Source organism: Brachyhypopomus gauderio, chromosome 16, assembly GCF_052324685.1.
Source record: "Brachyhypopomus gauderio isolate BG-103 chromosome 16, BGAUD_0.2, whole genome shotgun sequence".
Lineage (NCBI taxonomy): Eukaryota > Metazoa > Chordata > Actinopteri > Gymnotiformes > Hypopomidae > Brachyhypopomus > Brachyhypopomus gauderio.
Window position 1 is genome coordinate 2,657,471 of NC_135226.1, and position 22,895 is coordinate 2,680,365.

Below are 22,895 nucleotides of genomic sequence, written 5' to 3' on the forward strand. Positions count from 1 at the left end.
TTTCTGAGGAACCGGATAATCAATATTTTTTGTTTACACACATAACTTCAAGAACATGATGTATGACCAATTTTATTATTAACACGTTCAATTCAAAATAAAACCATTTTGCGATGTCCGGCACATCTGCAAAATATATTCGATAAATATTCAAATATATGTCGAAATGTACCTCTAGTCGAGTTCATTCCCAGTGGCGACTGCTTGTCCGTGTAGTTCGCCCTTAATGCCGCTAGAGCCTGCGAGATGACGGCTCCGCGTCCTCGCGCGCTCCTGCCGTCCGCGCGCACCGCTCGTGCGAGGTTCGAGTCGGTAATCCCGGCTCTCCGGTCTGTCGCGCGCACTCACACTACCGACGATGGAGCTGGCGTGTTAAGGAGCCGCACGTTCCCGCGCCTGTGTCGTCGGGGAGGTGAACTCCACCTCCACTAACATAACCGAGAAGACCGTGGGGCGCAATGTTGAACGTTATCTCCGTGACGGACGATTTTTATGGATTAGTAACCGGACGTGGATTAAATTGGACTGTAGGCTCATCACGTTGATTAGTTCGGGTTCGGACGTACGGAAAGCGTGGAAACAACTATTTTCTTGAAGTCTGGATTGCTTCTAAATTAGCTTAACATTCAACTTTGTCACGGTATTTGTGTGTGTGTACATTTTAGGACTACGTGCACACCGTAAAAAAATAAAATGAATATATGAACATTTTAAAGATACACCTTGCAGTAACGCGAAGTAGCGCAACTGTTACGATCCGTTCTAAGTGTTACGAACTATTTAACGAGGTGCAACTAACGAGAACGCTGTAAATGTAAACTTCTCTAGTCTTGTTTGTAAATAATCGTGAAAGTCATAGTCGATCGTGAAAGTTTGTTTACATTTCCATGTAAAATGCAGTAGGTTCTGCGCAGAAGGATGCGTAAACTTCTTAACTAGACGAGGAGTGTTACTTGTGAATGGGAGAAGCGGCTCCGGCCCAAGCCACGACTACTGGGTTTTCTCAGATGTTGGGTGTCGGTATGGTAGGACCCACACCAGCAGGAGCGACTGGACCAATATCCGCTCCACGGGGACCGGCTGCGCCCCAACTGCACAGCGCCATAGTGGAGCGTCTGCGTGCGCGGATCGAGCTGTGCCGACGGCATCACTCCACCTGCGAAAGCCGGTACCGGCGCGGCCAGGCGGAGAGCTCGGACCGGGACCGCGAGGCCACCCTTCAGCTCCTCAACATCGTGCAGCAGGGCACAGGAAACAGGAAAACCAAGGGAAACAGGTCCGGTACTCAACATCCCTCGGAGTACAATAGGGTGAACGGAGAACAGAAAGCTCACACCTCGTCAGATGCAGAACCGAAACTTTCTACGCGGATTGCCGTAAGTATTTCTAAGTGCGTTTACCCTCCCACTAATAATAATGTTCTTATAGTATATTGATTAATCTATACAGTTTGAGGACGTCCTCGAGGAGAACAGCACTGCATGGATCTGCTCTGTCTCATTACATTAATTGTTTAACACGTTTTTAAAAGCAGAAATGAAGTTTGTCCACTGGGAGTTCCCACACTGAGATGTTAAGTGTTAAGCACATCCCTGTAGTACAGCACAGCTGTACTGAAAGATACAAGTACTGAACTCGGGATGTTGCAGTTCAGTAAACAGGAGAAAAAAATTACCTTGCTGTTCATTCCATACTGTCCAAGCCATTGTCTCTTATCAAAGGGACTAGGGTTAGGGTTAATTAGGACTAAGGTTATCTATGGTTAGGGATAGGTTTAGGGTCAGCAAATTATTCACAAATCACTGTCAATCATTGTCTATTATTTGTCTATATATCCATAACTTCATGAATGGATGAGGCTCAGATAAGCAACTATGGTTCTAGAGTCACAGTCAAACTTATCTGACTTAATTTTGTGATGTTTTTAGCTTATAGTAAAAAGCTTTTGTGCTGTGTGGATGTCTGTGCCATGTGAGCATGTGTCTACATACATAGAAATGTTTAAAATCTTGCAGTTATTCAACACGGTGAGCGTTAGGTGGAGTCTCTTGGCTGGTGAGGTGTGACCCTTAACACACTGTATCCCAGAACCACGCTTAGCAGCTACTAACTACACTCCCTGTTCTGGCTCTGGAGTAACATTACCGGACCTTCTGGAAGTATTAATACCAATGTGCCTACCGTAATGTATCTGCTCCAAAACATGTCTGCCTTAAAAGAGGAAAGCACAGATCGAGCCATGAAAAGGTTTAAGTTAGAAAAAAGATAAAAGTTTGTGTGTGTGTGTGGAGTGGGGGTGGGTGAAAGATTTGCATGTGTATGTGTGTGCATGTGTTTATGTATTAAGAGAGTTGGCAAAGGAGTGGAAATATGTGAGGGGACTTTGATGGAAAACTCCACTGGGGTTGTTCATTCTGCTGAAATCCAAGCTGTTCCAGTTTCATGTGTGCAAGCATTCCCTGTGCATCTCTGTGCATCTCTGTGCATCCCTGTGCATCCCTGTGCATCTCTGTGCATCCCTGTGCATCTCTGTGCATCTCTGTGCATCTCTGTGCATCTCTGTGCATCTTTGCAAGCTGCTGTGTGATGCCTCATGTTTTATTCACAGCCCGTGAGACGACTGAAGCTTTGAGGAGCTGCTCTGATCTGCATTTCCATCCCCTGGTCACATTAGCACAACATAATGGCTCCATTTTGAGATTTTGCCAGCCTGGTCTAGGGCCCTAAAAATCCTCCTTAACTGTTGTGAGTAGAATGATGAAACTGATCTCAGAAAAAAGGGCAATTTCATCCACCTCCATACAATGGTTAGCGATCAGTGGGCAGTCTGGTTTAACCCTAACTCTAACCCTAGCCCTAACCCTAACCTAACACATTACAGTCCTAATCTTAATCCTATACTAAATCCCAAGATCTTCAACACCTTTGGTAAAACCTACTGAGGATGCAAAATAGATAATTACACTGAAATAGCTTTGACACTTAAGACATCTGCACATTTTCTCTCTGCATATAATTGCTGTTAATAATATGTTCAACCACTGGCTGTTATTGTAATGAAATCATTAAAGCTCATGTGCGGCTTGTATTCACCAAATTATGCTGCCATTATTATTATGAGAGAGTTTAGTCAGAAGCTCCATGACAATGAGTCAGAGGATATGGCTTTGGTGGCAGAAATCTACTTCACGTCTGGTCTTAAAAAGTCAAGTTCTTTCATTTAGTTGAAAACTGAGCAAAGTAAAATATAGCTCTTTAAATATATTTTCTTCATAAGCTAAGGCTTATTATGCAGCGACTGCTCATAAACCTTCCAATAGATGATTGTTGGACTGTCCAGCAGGTTAGGCTTAGAGTTAAGATTAGGGTTATGGATTGTGTGTACATTGTGGCTATTCAAGCCTTTGAATAACCTGAGAAGCATTGCCTCTCCTGTCTGAGGCCAGGGTTAGGTTAGGGTTAAGATTAGGACTGTAATGGGTTAGGTTAGGGTTAAGATTAGTACTGTAATGTCTGTCTGAAGCTGAGACTGCTGGGGTTGAAAGGATCCAGTTGAAAGATTTAGTGCAGCAGGGAATATATTGTGCATATCTGTCCGTGCTCCATATAATTTAAGCAAGGTTTTTGCTGCTTGACTAAGCAGGATGATCTGGAGAAAAGAGGGTTAAAAAAAGAGATGATGTGAAAGAAAAGGTTTGGCTTACGGTGTCTTTTGACAATCGCTGTGAAATTCGACCCTTGTGGGAACCATCGCCTGCAGGTGTGCATGTGTTCACGCATGCCTGATACAATCTCTGAATCTCTGAGTCCTGTCTTCCACTGTTCAGGGAAAACAGCTAGTTTCTTTCTACCCTTCACATTTGTACAAACTGCAATAAACCTAAGCAATGATGCATTAGTAGTTTGTTTTATAAATGGCATTATTGCATAATTGTTGTAGGTTTTTGTTTATTGTTGCTCTGTAGTAGATTATCATAGACCAGCAGGAACCATTAGCCTATTTTATTTGGCACTTATGTCTGTCAGTTTTAGCAAGTCTAAACAAACTTTAGTAACATCTCAATCGTTTTGCAAATGTTGCGTCGCGATAGACTTCGTTTTTGGGCTTAAAGTAGGATATCATTTGAGGGACATAAAATACACTCCAGACTCCTGAGAAGTCATAAAATGGGAAGAATGGGTTCTTGATGAAAGCATTGGACCTCTGGGTGGGAATGTCGGGTCAAATTGGGGCCTTTCTGACTGAATCCAAGTTCAGTACTGTTTACATTACAGCTCAGGGTTTTTCTTGCAGAAATAGAGCTCTAGGGTTAGGGCTGTAGACCATATAGAGCTGTGTTCCCATGCCCTATGCTCACACTCTTCCCAGAGCCCTCCCCTGGAGCATGACACGCCCAGATTCTTAGGTTAAATGTTGCAATGAATGAATGATCCACACTACAATGTTTTGCTTGTGTTTTAACCATGTCTACGGAGACTAACTTAAATGAGCTGTGTGACTCTATTGATAATACAGCATCACATATCCCAAACATAAATGTCCTCAAATAAGAAATGTTTTTTTTTTTATGCAGAAGTGCAAACCAGTGGCAATAGAAATACATGATGAATGTTTTAAAAACTGGAAATATGGGATGTAAATACAGGATTGGGTCGATTTTTTACAAGATGTTTGCGACACAAAGTCTCAGAGAAGATGGTATTTTTCTCATTAATACTTATTCTGTTCTTTTAATTTCATACAAAACGGATGTTTGGTGTTTCAGCTTTCATCCACCCTACTCACTGTAGCTCATCCACCCACCCACTGTAGCTCATCCACCCTACCCACTGTAGCTCATCCACCCTACTCACTGTAGCTCATCCACCCTACCCACTGTAGCTCATCCACCCTACCCACTGTAGCTCATCCACCCTACCCACTGCAGCTCATCCACCCTACACACTGCAGCTCATCCACCCTACTCACTGTAGCTCATCCACCCTACTCACTGTAGCTCATCCACCCTACCCACTGTAGCTCATCCACCCTACCCACTGTAGCTCATCCACCATACACACTGTAGCTCATCCACCCTACCCACTGTAGCTCATCCACTCTACTCACTGTAGCTCATCCACCCTACACACTGTAGCTCATCCACCCTACCCACTGCAGCTCATCCACCCTACCCACTGTAGCTCATCCACCCTACCCACTGTAGCTCATCCACCCTACCCACTTTGGCTATGCCACCCTACCCACTGTAGCTCATCCACCCTACCCACGTTGGCTATGCCACCCTACCCACTGTAGCTCATCCACCCTACCCACTGTAGCTCATCCACCCTACTCACTGTAGCTCATCCACCCTACCCACTGCAGCTCATCCACCCTACACACTGTAGCTCATCCACCCTACCCACTGTAGCTCATCCACCCTACCCACGTTGGCTATGCCACCCTACCCACTGTAGCTCATCCACCCTACCCACTGCAGCTCATCCACCCTACCCACTGTAGCTCATCCACCCTACCCACGGTAGCTCATCCACCCTACCCACGTTGGCTATGCCACCCTACCCACTGTAGCTCATCCACCCTACCCACTGTAGCTCATCCACCCTACCCACTGTAGCTCATCCACCCTACCCACTGCAGCTCATCCACCCTACCCACGTTGGCTATGCCACCCTACCCACTGTAGCTCATCCACCCTACCCACTGTAGCTCATCCACCCTACCCACTCTAGCTCATCCACCCTACCCACTGTAGCTCATCCACCCTACCCACTTTGGCTATGCCACCCTACCCACTGTAGCTCATCCACCCTACTCACTGTAGCTCATCCACCCTACCCGCTGTAGCTCATCCACCCTACCCACTGTAGCTCATCCACCCTACACACTGTAGCTCATCCACCCTACACACTGTAGCTCATCCACCCTACACACTGTAGCTCATCCACCCTACACACTGTAGCTCATCCACCTTACACACTGCAGCTCATCCACCCTACACACTGCAGCTCATCCACCCTACACACTGTAGCTCATCCACCCTACCCACGTTGGCTATGCCACCCTACCCACTGTAGCTCATCCACCCTACCCACTGCAGCTCATCCACCCTACCCACTGTAGCTCATCCACCCTACCCACTGTAGCTCATCCACCCTACCCACGTTGGCTATGCCACCCTACCCACTGTAGCTCATCCACCCTACCCACTGTAGCTCATCCACCCTACCCACTGTAGCTCATCCACCCTACCCACTGTAGCTCATCCACCCTACCCACTGTAGCTCATCCACCCTACCCACTGCAGCTCATCCACCCTACCCACGTTGGCTATGCCACCCTACCCACTGTAGCTCATCCACCCTACCCACTGTAGCTCATCCACCCTACCCACTGTAGCTCATCCACCCTACCCACTTTGGCTATGCCACCCTACCCACTGTAGCTCATCCACCCTACTCACTGTAGCTCATCCACCCTACCCGCTGTAGCTCATCCACCCTACCCACTGCAGCTCATCCACCCTACACACTGTAGCTCATCCACCCTACACACTGTAGCTCATCCACCCTACACACTGTAGCTCATCCACCTTACACACTGCAGCTCATCCACCCTACACACTGTAGCTCATCCACCCTACACACTGTAGCTCATCCACCTTACACACTGCAGCTCATCCACCCTACACACTGTAGCTCATCCACCCTACACACTGTAGCTCATCCACCTTACACACTGCAGCTCATCCACCCTACACACTGTAGCCCATCCACCCTACCCACTGTAGCCCATCCACCCTACACACTGTAGCTCATCCACCCTACACACTGCAGCTCATCCACCCTACACACTGCAGCTCATCCACCCTACACACTGCAGCTCATCCACCCTACACACTGCAGCTCATCCCTGGCTCCTATGTGCTCTTGGAGGTCACATCTTGTAAGATGTTGTGTTAAGAACACTAAGATCAGTTCCCAGAGAACACAAACTCTGCCACACTGATGCATACCTGTGAGCCTCTCTAAGCAAGAGGATCTGTGCAGTGCTGGGAACACGGTGATTTAAGTGTGTTTGGGTACACTGGAGATTCTTGTGTTGTAAAGTGAACAGCAGCAGTCTGTGAGTTTGCTGACACCTGTGGGTGTATTGTACTTTAGCTCTGACTTGTTGAGTCATCAAAAAGAACCTGTTCTGTCAGAATTGTCCGACCAGTAACTGCTAGAGCCAGTAATCTTGAGTCGGATTTGCCTCATACTCTAGATATTCCCCACGGTGAAATCGGTGACTAAACGGTTGTTGATGTTCATGTAGTCTCCCATTCAGTGAATGACTGATGTTGAATTCCTCTGAATAATTGTTACAAGGTGTGTGTGAGTGTGTGTGAGTCTAAAAGAACATTCCTTTCCCAGTCTCACCCCAGTTCTCCCCATTAGCCCACTGCTGCCCCCCCCACCCCCCGTTTCCTTCCTGTTCTTATTTTAGAATCTATTGGACGTTTCCCCCACATCCGGGCGGGTTTGTGCCACATCCGGGCGGACACTCCTCCACAGCCCGACTCCAGGGCATCAGATATGTTCATAAAACATGTGTGTGTTTCTCTCCTTGCACACACACTGTGTGTCTTGTGTAGTCTTGGTGAGATAGGCAGGCTTTTACTTCCCCTAGCACTGCCTGTTGCATTCATCCTAAGCTCAGAGGCATTTAAACAGTATGGTCAAATAAACGTAATTAAACTTTTTTGGCACAGAGAATGGCAAAAGGTCTGAGTATGTACTATTAAAAATGCAAAGGAATAATCCAACTTTTTGTTTATCTCTATATACTACATCTGTTATGTACAGTCAACTTCCACAGATCATCATTAAACACATTTCCCTCTACTTGGGACATAAATATAATGTTCATGAATATCATCTGTAGTCAAATCACAGTTAAACGACCATGCTAAGGGCAGTTGATGAATTTTGTGAAAATTTGGAAAATAAATAAATGTGAAATACATGATTAAATAAATAATAATAATAAATAATAATGGGGCAGTCATGGCCTAGTGGTAGGGAACTGGTCTTGTGACCGGAGGGTCGTGGGTTCGATTCCCAGACCTGAGGCCATGACTGAGGTGCCCTTGAGCAAGGTACCTAACCCCAACTGCTCCCCGGGCACCGGGCTAGGGCTGCCCACCGCTCTGGGCACGTGTGAAAATGAAACTTCATTCTCTTAAAAAAAAAGGTGAATCATATGGTTCCAACAGAACATTGTCATGTATCGTAACATATGGTCCCAACAGAACATTGTCATGTATCGTAACATATGGTCCCAACAGAACATTGTCATGTATCGTAACATATGGTCCCAACAGAACATTGTCATGTATCGTAACATATGGTCCCAACAGAACATTGTCATGTATCGTAACATATGGTCCCAACAGAACATTGTCATGTATCGTAACATATGGTCCCAACAGAACATTGTCATGTATCGTAACGTATGGTCCCAAAAGAACATTGTCATGTATCGTAAGCATAACAATGACAGGATGATGTATGGTTCGTATTTGCCCCATATCTAACGTGTATAAAGAATATAAAACTGACCCTAAAATGGACCTCCAGTGGACCCCCAAACACAGCCACAGCTGATGGAGAAATGTTCTCACCAACACTGATGAGGATCCCTATATATAAAGTAAACCATTTGTGTTAGCTGTGTCTTTACTTTGCATTCATATTTACATTAACTAGTATGTTATTTGTTACAATAGATTTTCAGTGACAGGCAGATTGTAGCTAAATTGGCATTTTTTCTATTTATAATATGTGCTGTTTTATTGGTACAAACATTTGGTTCTATACTGACAAAGTTGCATAAGTAAATTAACAATCTAGATTAATTCCCAGATCAGCATGAGGAGTTCAGTTGTCACGTGTAAACATCTTGTTGTCATTGTCTATATCATTGACTGCCTGTATGTAGTACTAAATTAAAGCTTATGGTCAGCATTACATATAGCTTGTATTGTAACTGTAGGATGGACAATGTACAGTGGGGAAAATAAGTATTTAGTCAGTCACCAATTGTGCAAGTTCTCCCACTTAAAAAGATGAGAGAGGCCTGTAATGGACATCATAGGTAGACCTCAACTACGAGAGACAAAATGTGAAAAAAAATTGAGAAAATCATTTTGTCTGACTTTTAAAGAATTTATTTGCAAATAATGGTGGAAAATAAGTATTTGGTCAATAACAAAAGTTCATCTCAATACTTTGTTGTATATTCTCTGTTGGCAATGACAGAGGTCAAATGTTTTCTGTAAGTCTTCACAAGGTTGGCACACACTGTTGCTGGTATGTTGGCCCATTCCTCCATGCAGATCTCCTCTAGAGCAGTGATGTTTTGGGGCTGTCGGCGGGCAACACGGACTTTTAACTCTCTCCAAAGGTTTTCGATGGGGTTGAGATCGGGAGACTGGCTAGGCCACTCCAGGACTTTGAAATGTTTCTTACGAAGCCACTCCTTTGTTGCCCTGGCAGTGTGCTTGGGATCATTGTCATGCTGAAAGACCCAGCCACGTTTCATCTTCATTGCCCTTGCTGATGGAAGGAGGTTTGCACCCAAAATCTCACAATACATGGCCCCATTCATTCTTTCATGTACACGGACCAGTCGTCCTGATCCCTTTGCAGAGAAACAGCCCCAAAGCATGATGTTGCCACCCCCATGCTTCACAGTTGGTATGGTGTTCTTTGGATGCAACTCAGCATTCACTGTCCTCCAAACACGACGAGTTGTGTTTTTACCAAATAGTTCTACTTTGGTTTCATCTGACCATATGACATTCTCCCCATACTCTTCTGGAACATCCAAATGCTCTCTAGCAAACTTCAGACGTGCCTGGATATGGACTGGCTTAAGCAGGGGGACACGTCTGGCACTGCAAGATCTGAGTCCCTGGCGTCGTAGTGTGTTGCTGATGGTAGCCTTTGTAACGTTGGTCCCAGCTTTCTGCAGGTCATTCACTAGATCCCCCCTTGTGGTTCTGGGATTTTTCCTCACCGTTCTTGTGATCATTTTGACCCCACGGGCTGAGATCTTGCGTGGAGCCCCAGATCGAGGGAGATAAGTAGTGGTCTTGTAGGTCTTCCATTTTCTGATTAATGCTCCCACAGTAGATTTCTTCACACCAAGCTGCTTGCCTATTGCAGATTCAGTCTTCCCAGCCTGGTGCAGGTCTACAATTTGGTTTCTGGTGTCCTCCGACAGCTCTTTCGTCTTCACCATAGTGGAGTGTGACTGTTTGAGGTTGTGGGCAGGTGTCTTTTATACTGTTAACGACTTCAAACAGGTGCCATTAATACAGGTAATGAGTGGGGGAAAGAGGAGCCTCTTAAAAAAGAAGTTACAGGTCTGTGACAGCCAGAAATCTTGCTTGTTTGTAGGTGACCAAATACTTATTTTCCACCATTATTTGCAAATAAATTCTTTAAAAGTCAGACAAAATGATTTTCTCAATTTTTTTTCACATTTTGTCTCTCATAGTTGAGGTCTACCTATGATGTCAATCAGGCCCGTTGACAGTCTTGCTGGGGCCCGGGACAAGAAAGTTTCATGTGCCCCACCCCTCCCCCCCTCCCCCGGCTTACGTCATTTGAATTTCCTCTGTAGCAGACAATCCTTGTGTTATAGCCACACATCAAAAGCTGTTTCTGACAGCTCACTGGTTTATATTTGAGGCGGCGCGAGGGTCCGTGCGGCGAAAATGTTGTAATCGCTCTGGCTCCGCCTGTGCGCGAGGGCCTCACGCGCTGTCGATTCGCGAGCTCGTGCACCTCTCGAATTTTGTAACATCGCGCGCACTGCCCCTCAGCGCAATGAACAAAGTCATGTTTGCAGGGTTCATACACCTTTGTAAGGTGGAATTAAAGCACTTGTACGTCACTTTAAAGGTCCATTTCAATATTTCCCAGCACGTTAAACTTCTGATAGAATGTCTTCACGTTCTCTCATGTTTCGTCCTGGAATTACATAGGGCTGCCATGATTAGTCGACTAGTCACGATTATGTCGACTATTAAAATAGTCGACGACTAATTTCATAGTCGATGCGTCGTGTTTTTTTTCTCTCTCCATACTGCTGCGGTCGCGTCTGCCTTTCTGTCCCTAACGCACATGCGCAGTAGTGGAAACCGAGGTAGACAGTGGACGACATCCCAGGACATTACACAGACTGGTATCATGGCTACCCGGCTACGGAACTCAAAAGTGTGGGATCATTTTCCGTAACCGGGTTCCGAAACGCGTGCAATATCTGCAAGGCAGAACTTTCCTTCCAAGGCAGCACAACCGCGATGTACGAGCACCTGAAGCATGTTGTGGCTTATTGTGACAATGATGAAGAGTGACCGTCATCTCTGTAATCTAAATCGCTAGTTAGCTGCTAACGTTACCGTAAACAGAGCGTTAACTTTGTACTTACTTATCGTGGTAACTGTAAAAGTTACTGCGATTTGTTTCATTAGCCTAAGCACGCATTCGTGTGTTTTCTGTAACGTCAGTGAGACCAAAACTTTATTTTTGTGAATAATTCCTTAGTTTCAGGTACCTACCTAATTTGATTTTATATGTAGCTACGTTTGATGCCAGAGACAAATGAAAGAAAGAAAAACCTAAAAAAAGAAAAATTCTTTATTAATGTATTTATTTTTGTGTTGTTTAAACCAGTGCCTTATACTTATTTTAATAATTGTTGCAACAAGTTGCATATTTCATTAAAGGTTTAATGAACTATGATCTTAATTGTTTTTATTTTTAGCTGAAATCGAATGATGATTATATAATAGCAGCTGCATTCTAGTGTGATAAGCTGTATGTTTTATATTCAATTAACGCACGATCCGATTAGTCGACTAATCATAAAAATTAATCGGTGATTAGTCGACTATAAAAATAATCGTTTGTGGCAGCCCTAGAATTACAAGAGGTTCGTATTTGTTAACGTAATACAAGAGAACTGTTCAGTCAGACAGATATTTGTTCTGAAATGAAGTAGTCACAATTTCAAGCATTTTCAAGTACTTTAGCCTCAATTATTTCAAACCTGGAACACAATCCAACTTTAAAATTCGTCAGGTAAACGTTTTTCCTTTCTTTTCTGCGCTCCAGATTTCTGTATTTACTTTAACTATCCACCACTGTATTTCCCGCTGTTGGGCGGGTACCAGCCGGCTACAGTCGGTGCTGGATCAAACCATTTTTCAGTGGCAGGCGGGGGTGTATGCACTTAATGGAAAATATGCAAATAGGTAAAAACATATATATTTTAGCCATTGAGCTTATTTTGAGTACAGAATTTTATATTAATGAAAGATTTCAAGATTATATTTAAAATTATAGACTTTAAATAAAAATAATAAATTGTTGGGCTCTTTGATGGGCCCCCCTGTCCCTGGGGCCCGGGACAACAGACCCGGTTGTCCCCCCCTGTCGACGGGGCTGATGTCAATTACAGGCCTCTCTCATCTTTTTAAGTGTAGCTGTAGCTGTTGGTTTAGGAGACTTGTGTCTCTCCCTGCGGGTACACGTGTCCTCTCCCTGCGGGTACACCTGTCCTCTCCCTGCGGGTACACCTGTCCTCTCCCTGCGGGTACACCTGTCCTCTCCCTGCGGGTACACCTGTCCTCTCCCTGCGGGTACACCTGTCCGCGGGTACACCTGTCCTCTCCCTGCGGGTACACCTGTCCTCTCCCTGCGGGTACACCTGTCCTCTCCCTGCGGGTACACCTGTCCTTTCCCTGCAGGTAAACCTGTACAGGTATGGGTATGGGTACATCTACCATTGCACAAAAAGGTTTTAAACCTTGATTCTAAACCTTATTCCTAAAACATAACCCAAGAGTTAACCATAATCTAATCTACCTTGTACATATGTTTCATATACAGCATATATACAGATTATATATTTGTAGTTTTATAGTTGTTATGGTTTGTTAACCACCTTAAAGATTGCTGCTCAAATTCATTGTACACTGTGCAATGACAATAAAGTATCTTATCTTAACCCTATCCCTAGAGCAAACCCTAACCCTAGAGTGAACCCTAATCCTAAAATAAGCCCTAATCCTAACCCTAGAGTAAACCCTAATCCTAACCCTAGAGTAAACTCTTATCCTAGCTCTCTTTGGCTTTATCTCATCTCCAACTTCCTCCTCTTTCATTAATCTGCTACAGACCACTTAATCTTTGCAATGCTAAGTGGATTGCTGACTGAACTGTTTTGTGTGTTTCATCATCAGTGTGATGTGTCTGTAGCTGATGATGAGCTCACAGATTGAGTGTGTGTATTGAGAGACTGAGCTTACATTTACATTTACATTTACGGCATTTTGCAGACGCTCTTATCCAGTGCGACTTACAAAGTGGGTCCTTACATCCTAGGTAATAGTATGGATAGGCCAGAATTCAAGACACCATTGAGTCAGACTACTACTAAACTACAGGAGTCAATGTCATTACCTAGTGTTTTTCAAGTTAGACGTTTGCCAAGAAGCACAAATAACCATAGACAGACATACAATTTAAGAACAACGGCAAGTGGAGATAGTGTTCTGGTAAGAACTCAACAAACAGGTGGGTCTTCAGTCTACGCTTGAAGATAGCGATAGACTCTGCAGTCCGAACAGCTAATGGAAGATTGTTCCACTATCTTGGATCCAGGACAGAGAATAGTCTGGACCTTTGTCTTCCATGAGACTTTAAGCATGGCGTTTCAAGTCGAGCCAAGCTTGAGGTTCTGAGTGTTCGCTGTACGGATCGGCTTTTTACCATGGACATCATGTAGGGAGGGGCCAGTCCATTTTTGGCTTTGTAAGCAAGCATCAAGGTTTTATATCAGATGCATGCCGCTACTGGAAGCCAGTGAAGAGAGCGTAGCAGAGGGGTCACATGTGAGAACTTGGGTAGATTGAAGACCAGTGGTGCTGCAGCATTCTGAATTAATTGTAGAGGTCTGATGCGCTGTACTCTTCCTGTCAAAACTACACAGCTCAACCGTCGTGAGGCACTTGCATGAACGCCTGATGAAACGCCACAGGACCATATAACAGGAGTCAATACGTAATGCATGTTCATCATATGTAGCATGTCCTATAAGGACGTCATGTACATGTGTTGTGTAAACATTTTGTATCTTCACATCAGCTGAATTTGGTCACTGCTGTGTATGGGGAATTTTTTTAGAAGTATGTATTTGATACATTTTGGAGCAGAGTATAATCATATGAGTACTAAGCCTACAGGCATTCAGTGCTCGCAGGTTTACATAGTGGTCAAGAAATTCAGTGACAGCAGACAGCTAACTGTTGACTTATCAAATGATATAAAAGCATAACATTAGGGTTACATGGCCATTAGGCACATGGCCATATATGGCAGAGAACCTTCGGCCAATATTTACACCAGTCAGTAAACAAAATCGTAAATGTATTCAGTTTGTTACAGTGTCCAGTGCCCCCTATGCAGAATCACCATTGCTGATCTCTTACATTGAAATAATTCTATATTTAATTTTCAATGTGTGAAAATCAGACATGCATTTACCATTCTATAATATATTTTTCTTGTAATTTTTGTTTGTTTGTTTTTATACATTTGGGGGAGCAAGTTGTGCTTTAACTGATTGGTTAGTGTTGGCTCTAGTCTGCTTCAGTTCAGACCTTCTTTACGTTTGGCATGTCTGGCATAATTCAGTTCAGACCTTCTTGCGTTTATTTTTTACAGCATTTGGCAGATGTCCTTGTCCAGAGTGATTTACAGAAGTGTTTTGTAGTTTAATTGAACTGTGTTCTCATAAGAATTCATCCTTATATCTTTATGTAATATTAGCACTCTTGAATGTAATATAGTTTAGTTGAAGATTGCAATGATAATATTGCACAGCAGAAATGACTTCCCCAAGTACAGACACTCGTATGTCATGCAAGACATTTCCTCTGCTTGCCAGACATCACTTTCAAAGGTCTCAGAATCTTCAGAGTTCATTAAAGCTTAATCAGAAAATCTATTTTCAGATCACATCAGGAGTATTTTCCATAAACACAGGCCGCTGTTTCTGCACCAACTTTCTGCCAAAATGAATTAGGATTTATTTGTTACGTGTTTCCTCTAAAGTATCTGTCCTGCAGCTTTACACCTTTCCTGTTGAGTCTTCCATATGTCCTACAGACCTTTTAAAAGTATGTCTGCAAACGGGTCTACTATATATTTGCATAGATCAATAGGTCAATTTCTAAAACACTATGTAATCAATTATTTCTACATAGCCAACTGACAAATTTTGCACTGTATTCATTTATTTACCATTTTATATTCATTCACCATCTACAGCTTTGGATACATTGGCCAAGTCTGCATCAGTACATATTAGATGAACTGTACCTATAGTCATGTATACCTTGCAAATGAGGGTTAGTGTATGTGGTGTTAAATATGCATCTTGTTTTTGATGTGTATAGTTCATGATTTGGTCTGTCTTATGCAGGGACCCATTGCAAATAAGCATGTAGCATTATTAGTATCATCCATGTCTTCATAAATGATTGAATTCATATATAATGGTGTGTCTGTCCTGCATTTACATGCATTTTCACGGTCATCTTTAAGCTGACAGGTCAGACATTGGGAAGGTGATCAGGCATTGATGTCAGCATATGATGTCATTTTTTACAAACAACAGAGAGGGAGAGAAAACACGGTGTTCACCCCCAACCACCAAAGGTGTCATTTACCCTGCTACTGCATAATATTTCCAGTAAATGAAAAACCTCCAGTTTGGAACTGTCCGGTTAACCCCTAACACCTGACTCCTAACCCTATCCCCTAACACTAACCCTAATCACTGTGTTGGGAACTGTGTCCTTTTCTATATTCCTGCACTAATATTATTGAAGAATACTCCCTGGTCGTAGAATCTGTTTATGGAGGAACAATTATGCATGTAATAGCTAGATTGACAACTGTCAACTTGCAGTTTTATTTAAATGTTAAAATTAAACAACATACTTGTTTATCTTTTATTTGTTTTTTTCTGATTCATTTTTTGGATTTTTCATCAATTTAAATTGATTTTAATTGATTAGTTGCAATATAACAGACACTGTTTACAAGAATTTCACATTAACCTGGTAACATTCTTTGTCTTTTTCAGCTCCAGGGTTCCCTGAGAAGAAAGTTAGAGGGGCCACCTGGCTACACTTCTAAGCAGAATGGCTTATCCCGTACGGGCACAACACCAGACTTCAAGCGTGTTCGCATGGAGAACATCTCACTTCCACCTGGATCTTCTGCTGTGGACTCGGTATCGTCTCAAAACTTAGCAGGAGCTGTGGCTATGGGTCACTCACTTCAGACTAAAGACCCTTTCTTGATGCCCCTTGGTGCTGGAAATGATCTTTTCAATATGACTCTCAGAGATGTGAAGAAAGAGCCAACAGACGTTCAGACCTGCAGCCATTCTTTAATTGATCCTGCAATGGCTGTGTTTGACTTCAAGGATGAGGGTGGAGGTCCAATTGACCCTGAACTACAGGATCTGTTCGATGAACTCACCAGGTCAGTCCCACCACTCACTGACCTGGAACTGGACAAGATGCTGAAGCAAGAGGAGGATTTTGGGACGGGTCTTGGACGCCCCAACTCGGCAAGTGCAGCCCATCCCTGTCATCACTTAGATAAACCAATCAAGACGGAATACCCATCTGATTTTGGCCAGGTGGCAGGAAGCTCTCCACAGCATCGGCCAGCATCAGCTGGACCATCCTTCTCCATCGCAAACACAGCTTTAGCATCTTCTCCAGTGATCATGGGGCACATGGCCCATGGTCATGTGTCTCAGGTATCAGCAATGTCTTCTAGGGGACTACCAGCCTGGCCTGAGATATCACATGCTGAGCAGCTAAAGCAAATTGCAGCCAATCAGCAACCCAAACAACCTCACAACTCAATCATGCACCACCAGCAGCAGAGCCAGGCTGCAAGGCTGCGGGACTGGCCTTCTGCCATGGACCCCAATACCAGTCCCTTTGGTCAGGAAATTATTGCCACACCCAGTCTACTAAGCCAGCCAGGAATTGGCCCTCAGAGCTCTGGTCAGAGCAAATGTGTGGCTAACTGCCTCTTGAAGCCCAACAGATATAATCAGTCAAATCCCACAGACATAAAAGCTCTCAGTACTAAACCTATGCTTAATTTCACTCCTAAAGCAGCATCTCCCATCACAAGCCATATGTCTGGCCCACAGAGCAAACCATCCGTACAAAACCAACAGTCTACAGAAAGCCAAATCATGCCATTTCATATACCTGTGCAGTCATCATCTTGCCTACAACCCAAGCCGCTGAGCCAACATGGTCCAGTTAATCTTAAAATTACCCAACAAAGACAGGTAAGACACCAACAGAAAGCTTAATATGTCTTTTTCTTCTCCGGGTTTTGTTAAAGCAGAGATGGGATGTTTATCTTTCGTGACAAGTGAACAGGTATTTTCTGCTGTCTTCTTTTAGTCTATTCCTAGTATTAACTAGGAATTAATACAATGTTATGAGACTCGGACTGAACCGTCACAGCTATGCACAAGCTTTTAGCACATTTGCCAGGGACTCTGTGTGTCTTTAAAGTAATCTTAATGGACATACTAAAAAAATTTAAAGTGAAGTTACTAAGGTAATTACGGTACTAAGGTAATTAAGGTGCACATAACAGTTTCGTTCATATGCCAACACGCTCATAGTAACAGTTAGTTGGTCACAGTAGTCTGTGTAGTGATTTTGGTGTAGTGATCTGTTCATTAATATTTTATTTTGACTTTTATATTTAATTAAGTTAAACCTTTGTGCAGGACAAACAGGAGATTTTCCCCTCCGTTTACTGGGGCTTTTAGCAGCCTCCTGCTGGAGGTGGTGGCGTGAACAGCCTCCCTGGACCCATCAATGGGCCGTTTGCCTCGAGTTCCTCTCACGATTATTGCTGGAGTCTCAGTTGTGCCGGGACATTTTTAGTATGTATATCCCCTTGAAGCATTTTGATGATTTTGGCTTACTAAAGTGTGGTGGGCTGGCATGAGAGACTCATAATTTCACTTCCTGTCACAGATGCTCAGTCAGGCAGACATGCACAGTGAGTTTTGCAAATTGGAGGCTGATAGCCATGAGGGTCAAGCTCCGTAATCGGCGTAGTCTGGCGCTGGATGTTCAAATACTGATATATTATGATTGGGGACCATCACAACTCCGCTTGTCAGTATTTCATGCCTGACTATATAAACACGTGAATAACACAGAATTTATGCATAGACTTTAGTGTATAGTGCACTGGAAGAGCAGTAAGTGTGTGTGTGTGTGTGTGTGTGTGTGTGTGTGTGTGTGTGTGTGTGTGTGTGTGTGTGTGTGTGTGTGTGTGTGTGTGTGTGTATATATATACAGGACAGGACATATAATCACACACACACAGGACATATTCAAGGAACTTAGTTTTGTGTGAGCAATTCTGTGCAGAGACATTAGGCTTTAATACAGAGCAGTATGGTATATTATATATTATATATATATATATTATATAATATATTATGTATATTGTGACTGTACTCATGTGAATTGATGCACAGCTGTATCGATATTTATGGACATTACCGTTCTTAAGCCAGAGTGAAACGCCTGCATTCATGTTTATGTGCAGTATTTAAAATGCCCAGTGTAAAAACCCTCAAACAGACCAAATTAGTGGGTTTAGGTAAAATCATTGCATTAATCTAGGAAGAGCATGACAGACGGATGGACAGTGTCCAATTGAGCAGACATTAAAGGTGTCAGTGGAGCTGGGTACAGCCTGAGTTACCAGTGTGGGTTAATGTTTAAAGTGATACGTCTGTGGTTTAAAGGTTAGTTTGGAAGGGGGGTGGGTCTGGGATGCCAGACCTTACTGTTGAGCTTTCCCGAGGTATTGTGGGATTAATAGAGCCAGATACAAATAAAGGGAGGTGCTTTCTTGATGACTCCTGTAAAGAGCTTACTGGGTTCTTAAAGGTTCCCGTGAGTAAAGTGAATGAGCTGAAACTATATGAACATTATGAAACACTAATTTGGTTTGGTGCAGGATATTTGCTATCTTATCCTCTGTACATTTACATTCAATATAAGAAACTGAAGAAAATCTAGTTGAGGGCAGTCGTGCCACAGCACTGACGGGGTTAAACTGCTGAAGTGGAGACAAAGGCCCAGAACTGAGACTCTTCCCACAGTCCGCTGAATTAGTAATGCTATGGAAATAAAGGTCCCACACTGGTGTCACGATCCCTCAGGAACTCTCACAAGCTCTGCTCAGCATCCACCCACTGTCTCCAAGGAGGACAAGATGTGGGGCTGTTTTTTGTTTCCTGGTTCTCATAACCTGCTTATCACTGATTGGTTTACAACATAAAAATATGTCAAAACTGGGATCCATGTCTTCTTTGGTATTTAGTGGGTAAAATCTAATGGAAACCTTTTTGTCCTGAGGGCATATAATGCCTTTCATACTTAATATGGGAAAGTACACTGAGGGTGTGATATATACATGTGCCATAGATACCCCCTGCTTTCATCAATGAGGATTTAAGGCAAAATGTCTCATTCTTTTGATACATTCTAGTCAGAATCTGGATCAGTTATTTGTGTGTGGGCTTAGATACTTTTGCAGTGAGTTTGAAATTTGTGATTAAAAGTGAGTAATGTTCGCAAATCTAAAGCTGAAGGTCAAATGGGACAGACATACAACGAATTATCTTGGGTTTGGGGTTAGGTTAGGGTTGGGTTATATGTCATATTTTGTGAGTATTTGTGTTTTTATTTTTTCTGTTTGTTGTTCCCTCCATTTCACTGCTGAATTCTGGTCCGTGTGTGAGGGTTGTGGTGGAGGCCTGCCAGGTTGTTGGAGCTGCCTGCGGGGCAACTGCTTGTTTCCTGGGAACATGATCCGGGGCCAAGCCCAGATGCCGTGCGGCTCCCTGGGGAGCTCCTGCCTCCAGCCCGCCGGATGTGAAGTGAGAGAGTAGCCAGGCTCTGTCAGCTGCTGCTAATGCAGAGCAGAATGTGAACCTAATTCACTGCACAGTTTTAAGGAGTTCGTGGCTACATGTGGTATTTATTTAACCGCACACCACAAACTCGAGAGAGGAGCAGAGATGGAAAACAGCTTTGACACATCAGCACGATGGCGTGGATGAGAGTTGACCACACGAACTGCGTGACTTACTACACGCACCTTTCCACTTCTGAGAACACCCATAACCGTAACCCTAAACCTAACCCTAGATTAGAGAACGGACTGTGCTAACAACACTTCCAACTCCTACACGCAGCAAAGTATTCCAGCAATGGAGTTAAGTCTAATGTAACCTGGCTCATGGTCAGACTGGTCATGGTCAGTCTGGTTATGATCACTCACTGAGGTTTTTTTGTTTTCTAAATGTGTTAAATGTGTTGAGTTGGCTGGTGTTTAGTTCCTAGTGTGGTATGTACTGCTCTTTTTGCTGTTGTTCAGTGTGGGCCAATTTAAACAAGGTCATCTTAAAATTTAAGAACAAGAAATTGGGCTTCAAAATCTATTACTGCAGTTATTTCATTTCCTTGAAAAAGCCACATGTTGGATGAGAAGTTAATCAGAAGACTGAGACTGTTCTTTCCTTTGCCCTCTAATTAATTGCTCCATGTCCCATGGCTGATCTGTCTTGGCATGTGCTGACAGCTACTTCCTCCTCATCTACTCTATGGGACTGTCTGTCTCTGTAGATAGGGTTGCCTCTGAATAGTGCCTCTCACTAAAAGGGTACTTTCTCTGCCCCTCGCCCCCTGCTGGTCAAAGTGGGCATTTCCTCTCTGATATAGGAGGGCCTTCTACTTCACTGCTTTTATGGGACCTCTAGTGTGGGGTTTGGGACCAGTGTCTCTGTCAGATGATTCAGACTAATAAATCTTTGTCATTCTGCAGCTGAATCTGTTGTGCCCTGGTAAATGTTTCATATCAACACTGTGAATGACTGACAGTACATTCAAAATGCTCCTTCAAGAGGATGTTTGTATTATTTGTATTTCGTAACTATGAACTTATACAGATGTGCATTGGCAGATGTGCATTGACAGGTTCAGCAAAAAACTCTGGAAAATGTATGTATATTATGTAAAATTATGTAAATAACTTGTGTAAACAGTTCTGTTCATACAACGATTCATGTTGTAACAAAATTTCATGCCTCATGCCTTAAAAGGCTACGTGGCCCATACCACTTGTCTAGAAATGCTATTCATAAATGTTCCTCGTGTTGCAATCAGATGTTACAAGATGTTGACCTGCACAGCAAATTGTAATAGCATCAAACCCGTAACGTAACAGCTAGAACAGCTTCAGCTCTTCTGGGAAGGCTGTCCACAAGGTTTAGGAGTGTGTTTATTGGAATTTTTGGCCATTCTTCCAGAAGCGCATTTGTGAGGTCACATACTGATTTTGGGCGAGAAGGCCTGGCTCTCAGTCTCCGCTGTAATTCATCTCAAAGGTGATCTATCGGGTTCAGAGTTCCTTTCACTGAAGCTACGTGAAAAACAACTCCACACCATAATCCCCCCTTCACCAAACTTTACACTCGGCACCATGCAGTCAGACAAGTATAATTCTCCTGGCAACCCCCAAACCCAGACTCCTCCATCAGATTGCCAGATGGAGAAGCGTGATTTGTCACTCCAGAGAACGCACCTCCACTGCTCTAGAGTCCAGTGGCGGCGTGCTTTACACCACTGCATCTGACGCTTTGTATCGCACTTGGTGATGTATGGCTTGGATGCAGCTGCTTGACCATGGAAGCCCATTCCATGAAGCTCTCTGGAATATTTAGGAGCGAGGAAATTTCACGACTGGATTTGTTGCACAGGGGGCATCCTATCACAGCTCCATGCTGTAATTCAATGAGCTCCTGAGAGAGACCCATTCTTTCACAAATGTTTGTAAAAACAGTCTGCATGCCTAGGTTCTTAATTTTATACACCTGTGGCCATGGAAGTGAATGGAATTCCTGATTCCGATAATTTAGATGGGTGAGCGAATACTTTTGGCAATATAGTGTATGTGGTTTAAAAACTGGACCAGTCATCTGGTGTTTTATATGAGATGAAAGGAGACCCATCTACAGTTGATGAGCAGTTGAGGAGTACTGGTATTCATAGAGAAGTACTGGTATTCAAAGTAGAGTATTGGTATTCATAGTGGAGCTTTGGTATTCATAGTGGCATACTGGTATGCAAAGTGGAGTTTTGGTATTTATAGTGGCGTACTGGTATTCATAGTGGAGTTTTGGTATTCATAGTGGAGTTTTGGTATTTATAGTGGCGTACTGGTATTCATAATGGCATACTGGTATTTATAGTGGGTTTAGCTGGATATATCAGTAAATACTAAAGGGAAACAAGACAGAATGCAAAGAGGGACCATATTCTGTAATATGATGTTAATAGTTTCCTGAAATACGAAGCTGTCAGGTTTATAAGTTATCTTCACATGAACATCTCCATGTAACAAGGTAGTATTTGTGGAAGTCTGTAGAAATTACATACTGAAATTTGTAAGTATAGTTTTTAGACTTTGTACTTTCAAAATGTCAGAAAATGCAGGACTTTAAAGCAGTGTTGTTTTATTGCCGTTTGGGCCAAGCTGTGGAGTTTGTGTAGCAGCATACACAGGAAGTGATTTGGATGCACCAAAATAACTATCAAAGTTTGCCATCTAGTGGACCAACAATGTAATCACAATGCCCATATATACAGTGAGGAAAATAAGTATTTGAACACCTGAAACTGCAAGTTTCCCCACTTAGA

The 22,895-nt window shown here is 43.3% G+C and overlaps 1 protein-coding gene across 2 annotated transcripts in view; it reads left to right on the forward strand.

The window, feature by feature from the left end:
* Nucleotides 1–230: 230 nt before the first annotated feature.
* Nucleotides 231–22,895, forward strand: part of maml2 (mastermind like transcriptional coactivator 2) — a 30,220-nt gene continuing 7,555 nt past the window's right edge. Inside the window, exons 1-2 of one of the 2 annotated variants that reach the window (XM_076976870.1) lie at nucleotides 231–1,376; nucleotides 16,208–17,443. In XM_076976870.1, the coding sequence (XP_076832985.1) occupies nucleotides 960–1,376; nucleotides 16,208–17,443 (1,653 nt within the window). In that variant the 5' untranslated portion in view covers nucleotides 231–959. Of the gene's footprint in view, nucleotides 1,377–2,617; nucleotides 2,746–16,207; nucleotides 17,444–22,895 lie in introns of those variants that run through there. The other variant, XM_076976871.1, reaches the window with a different exon arrangement.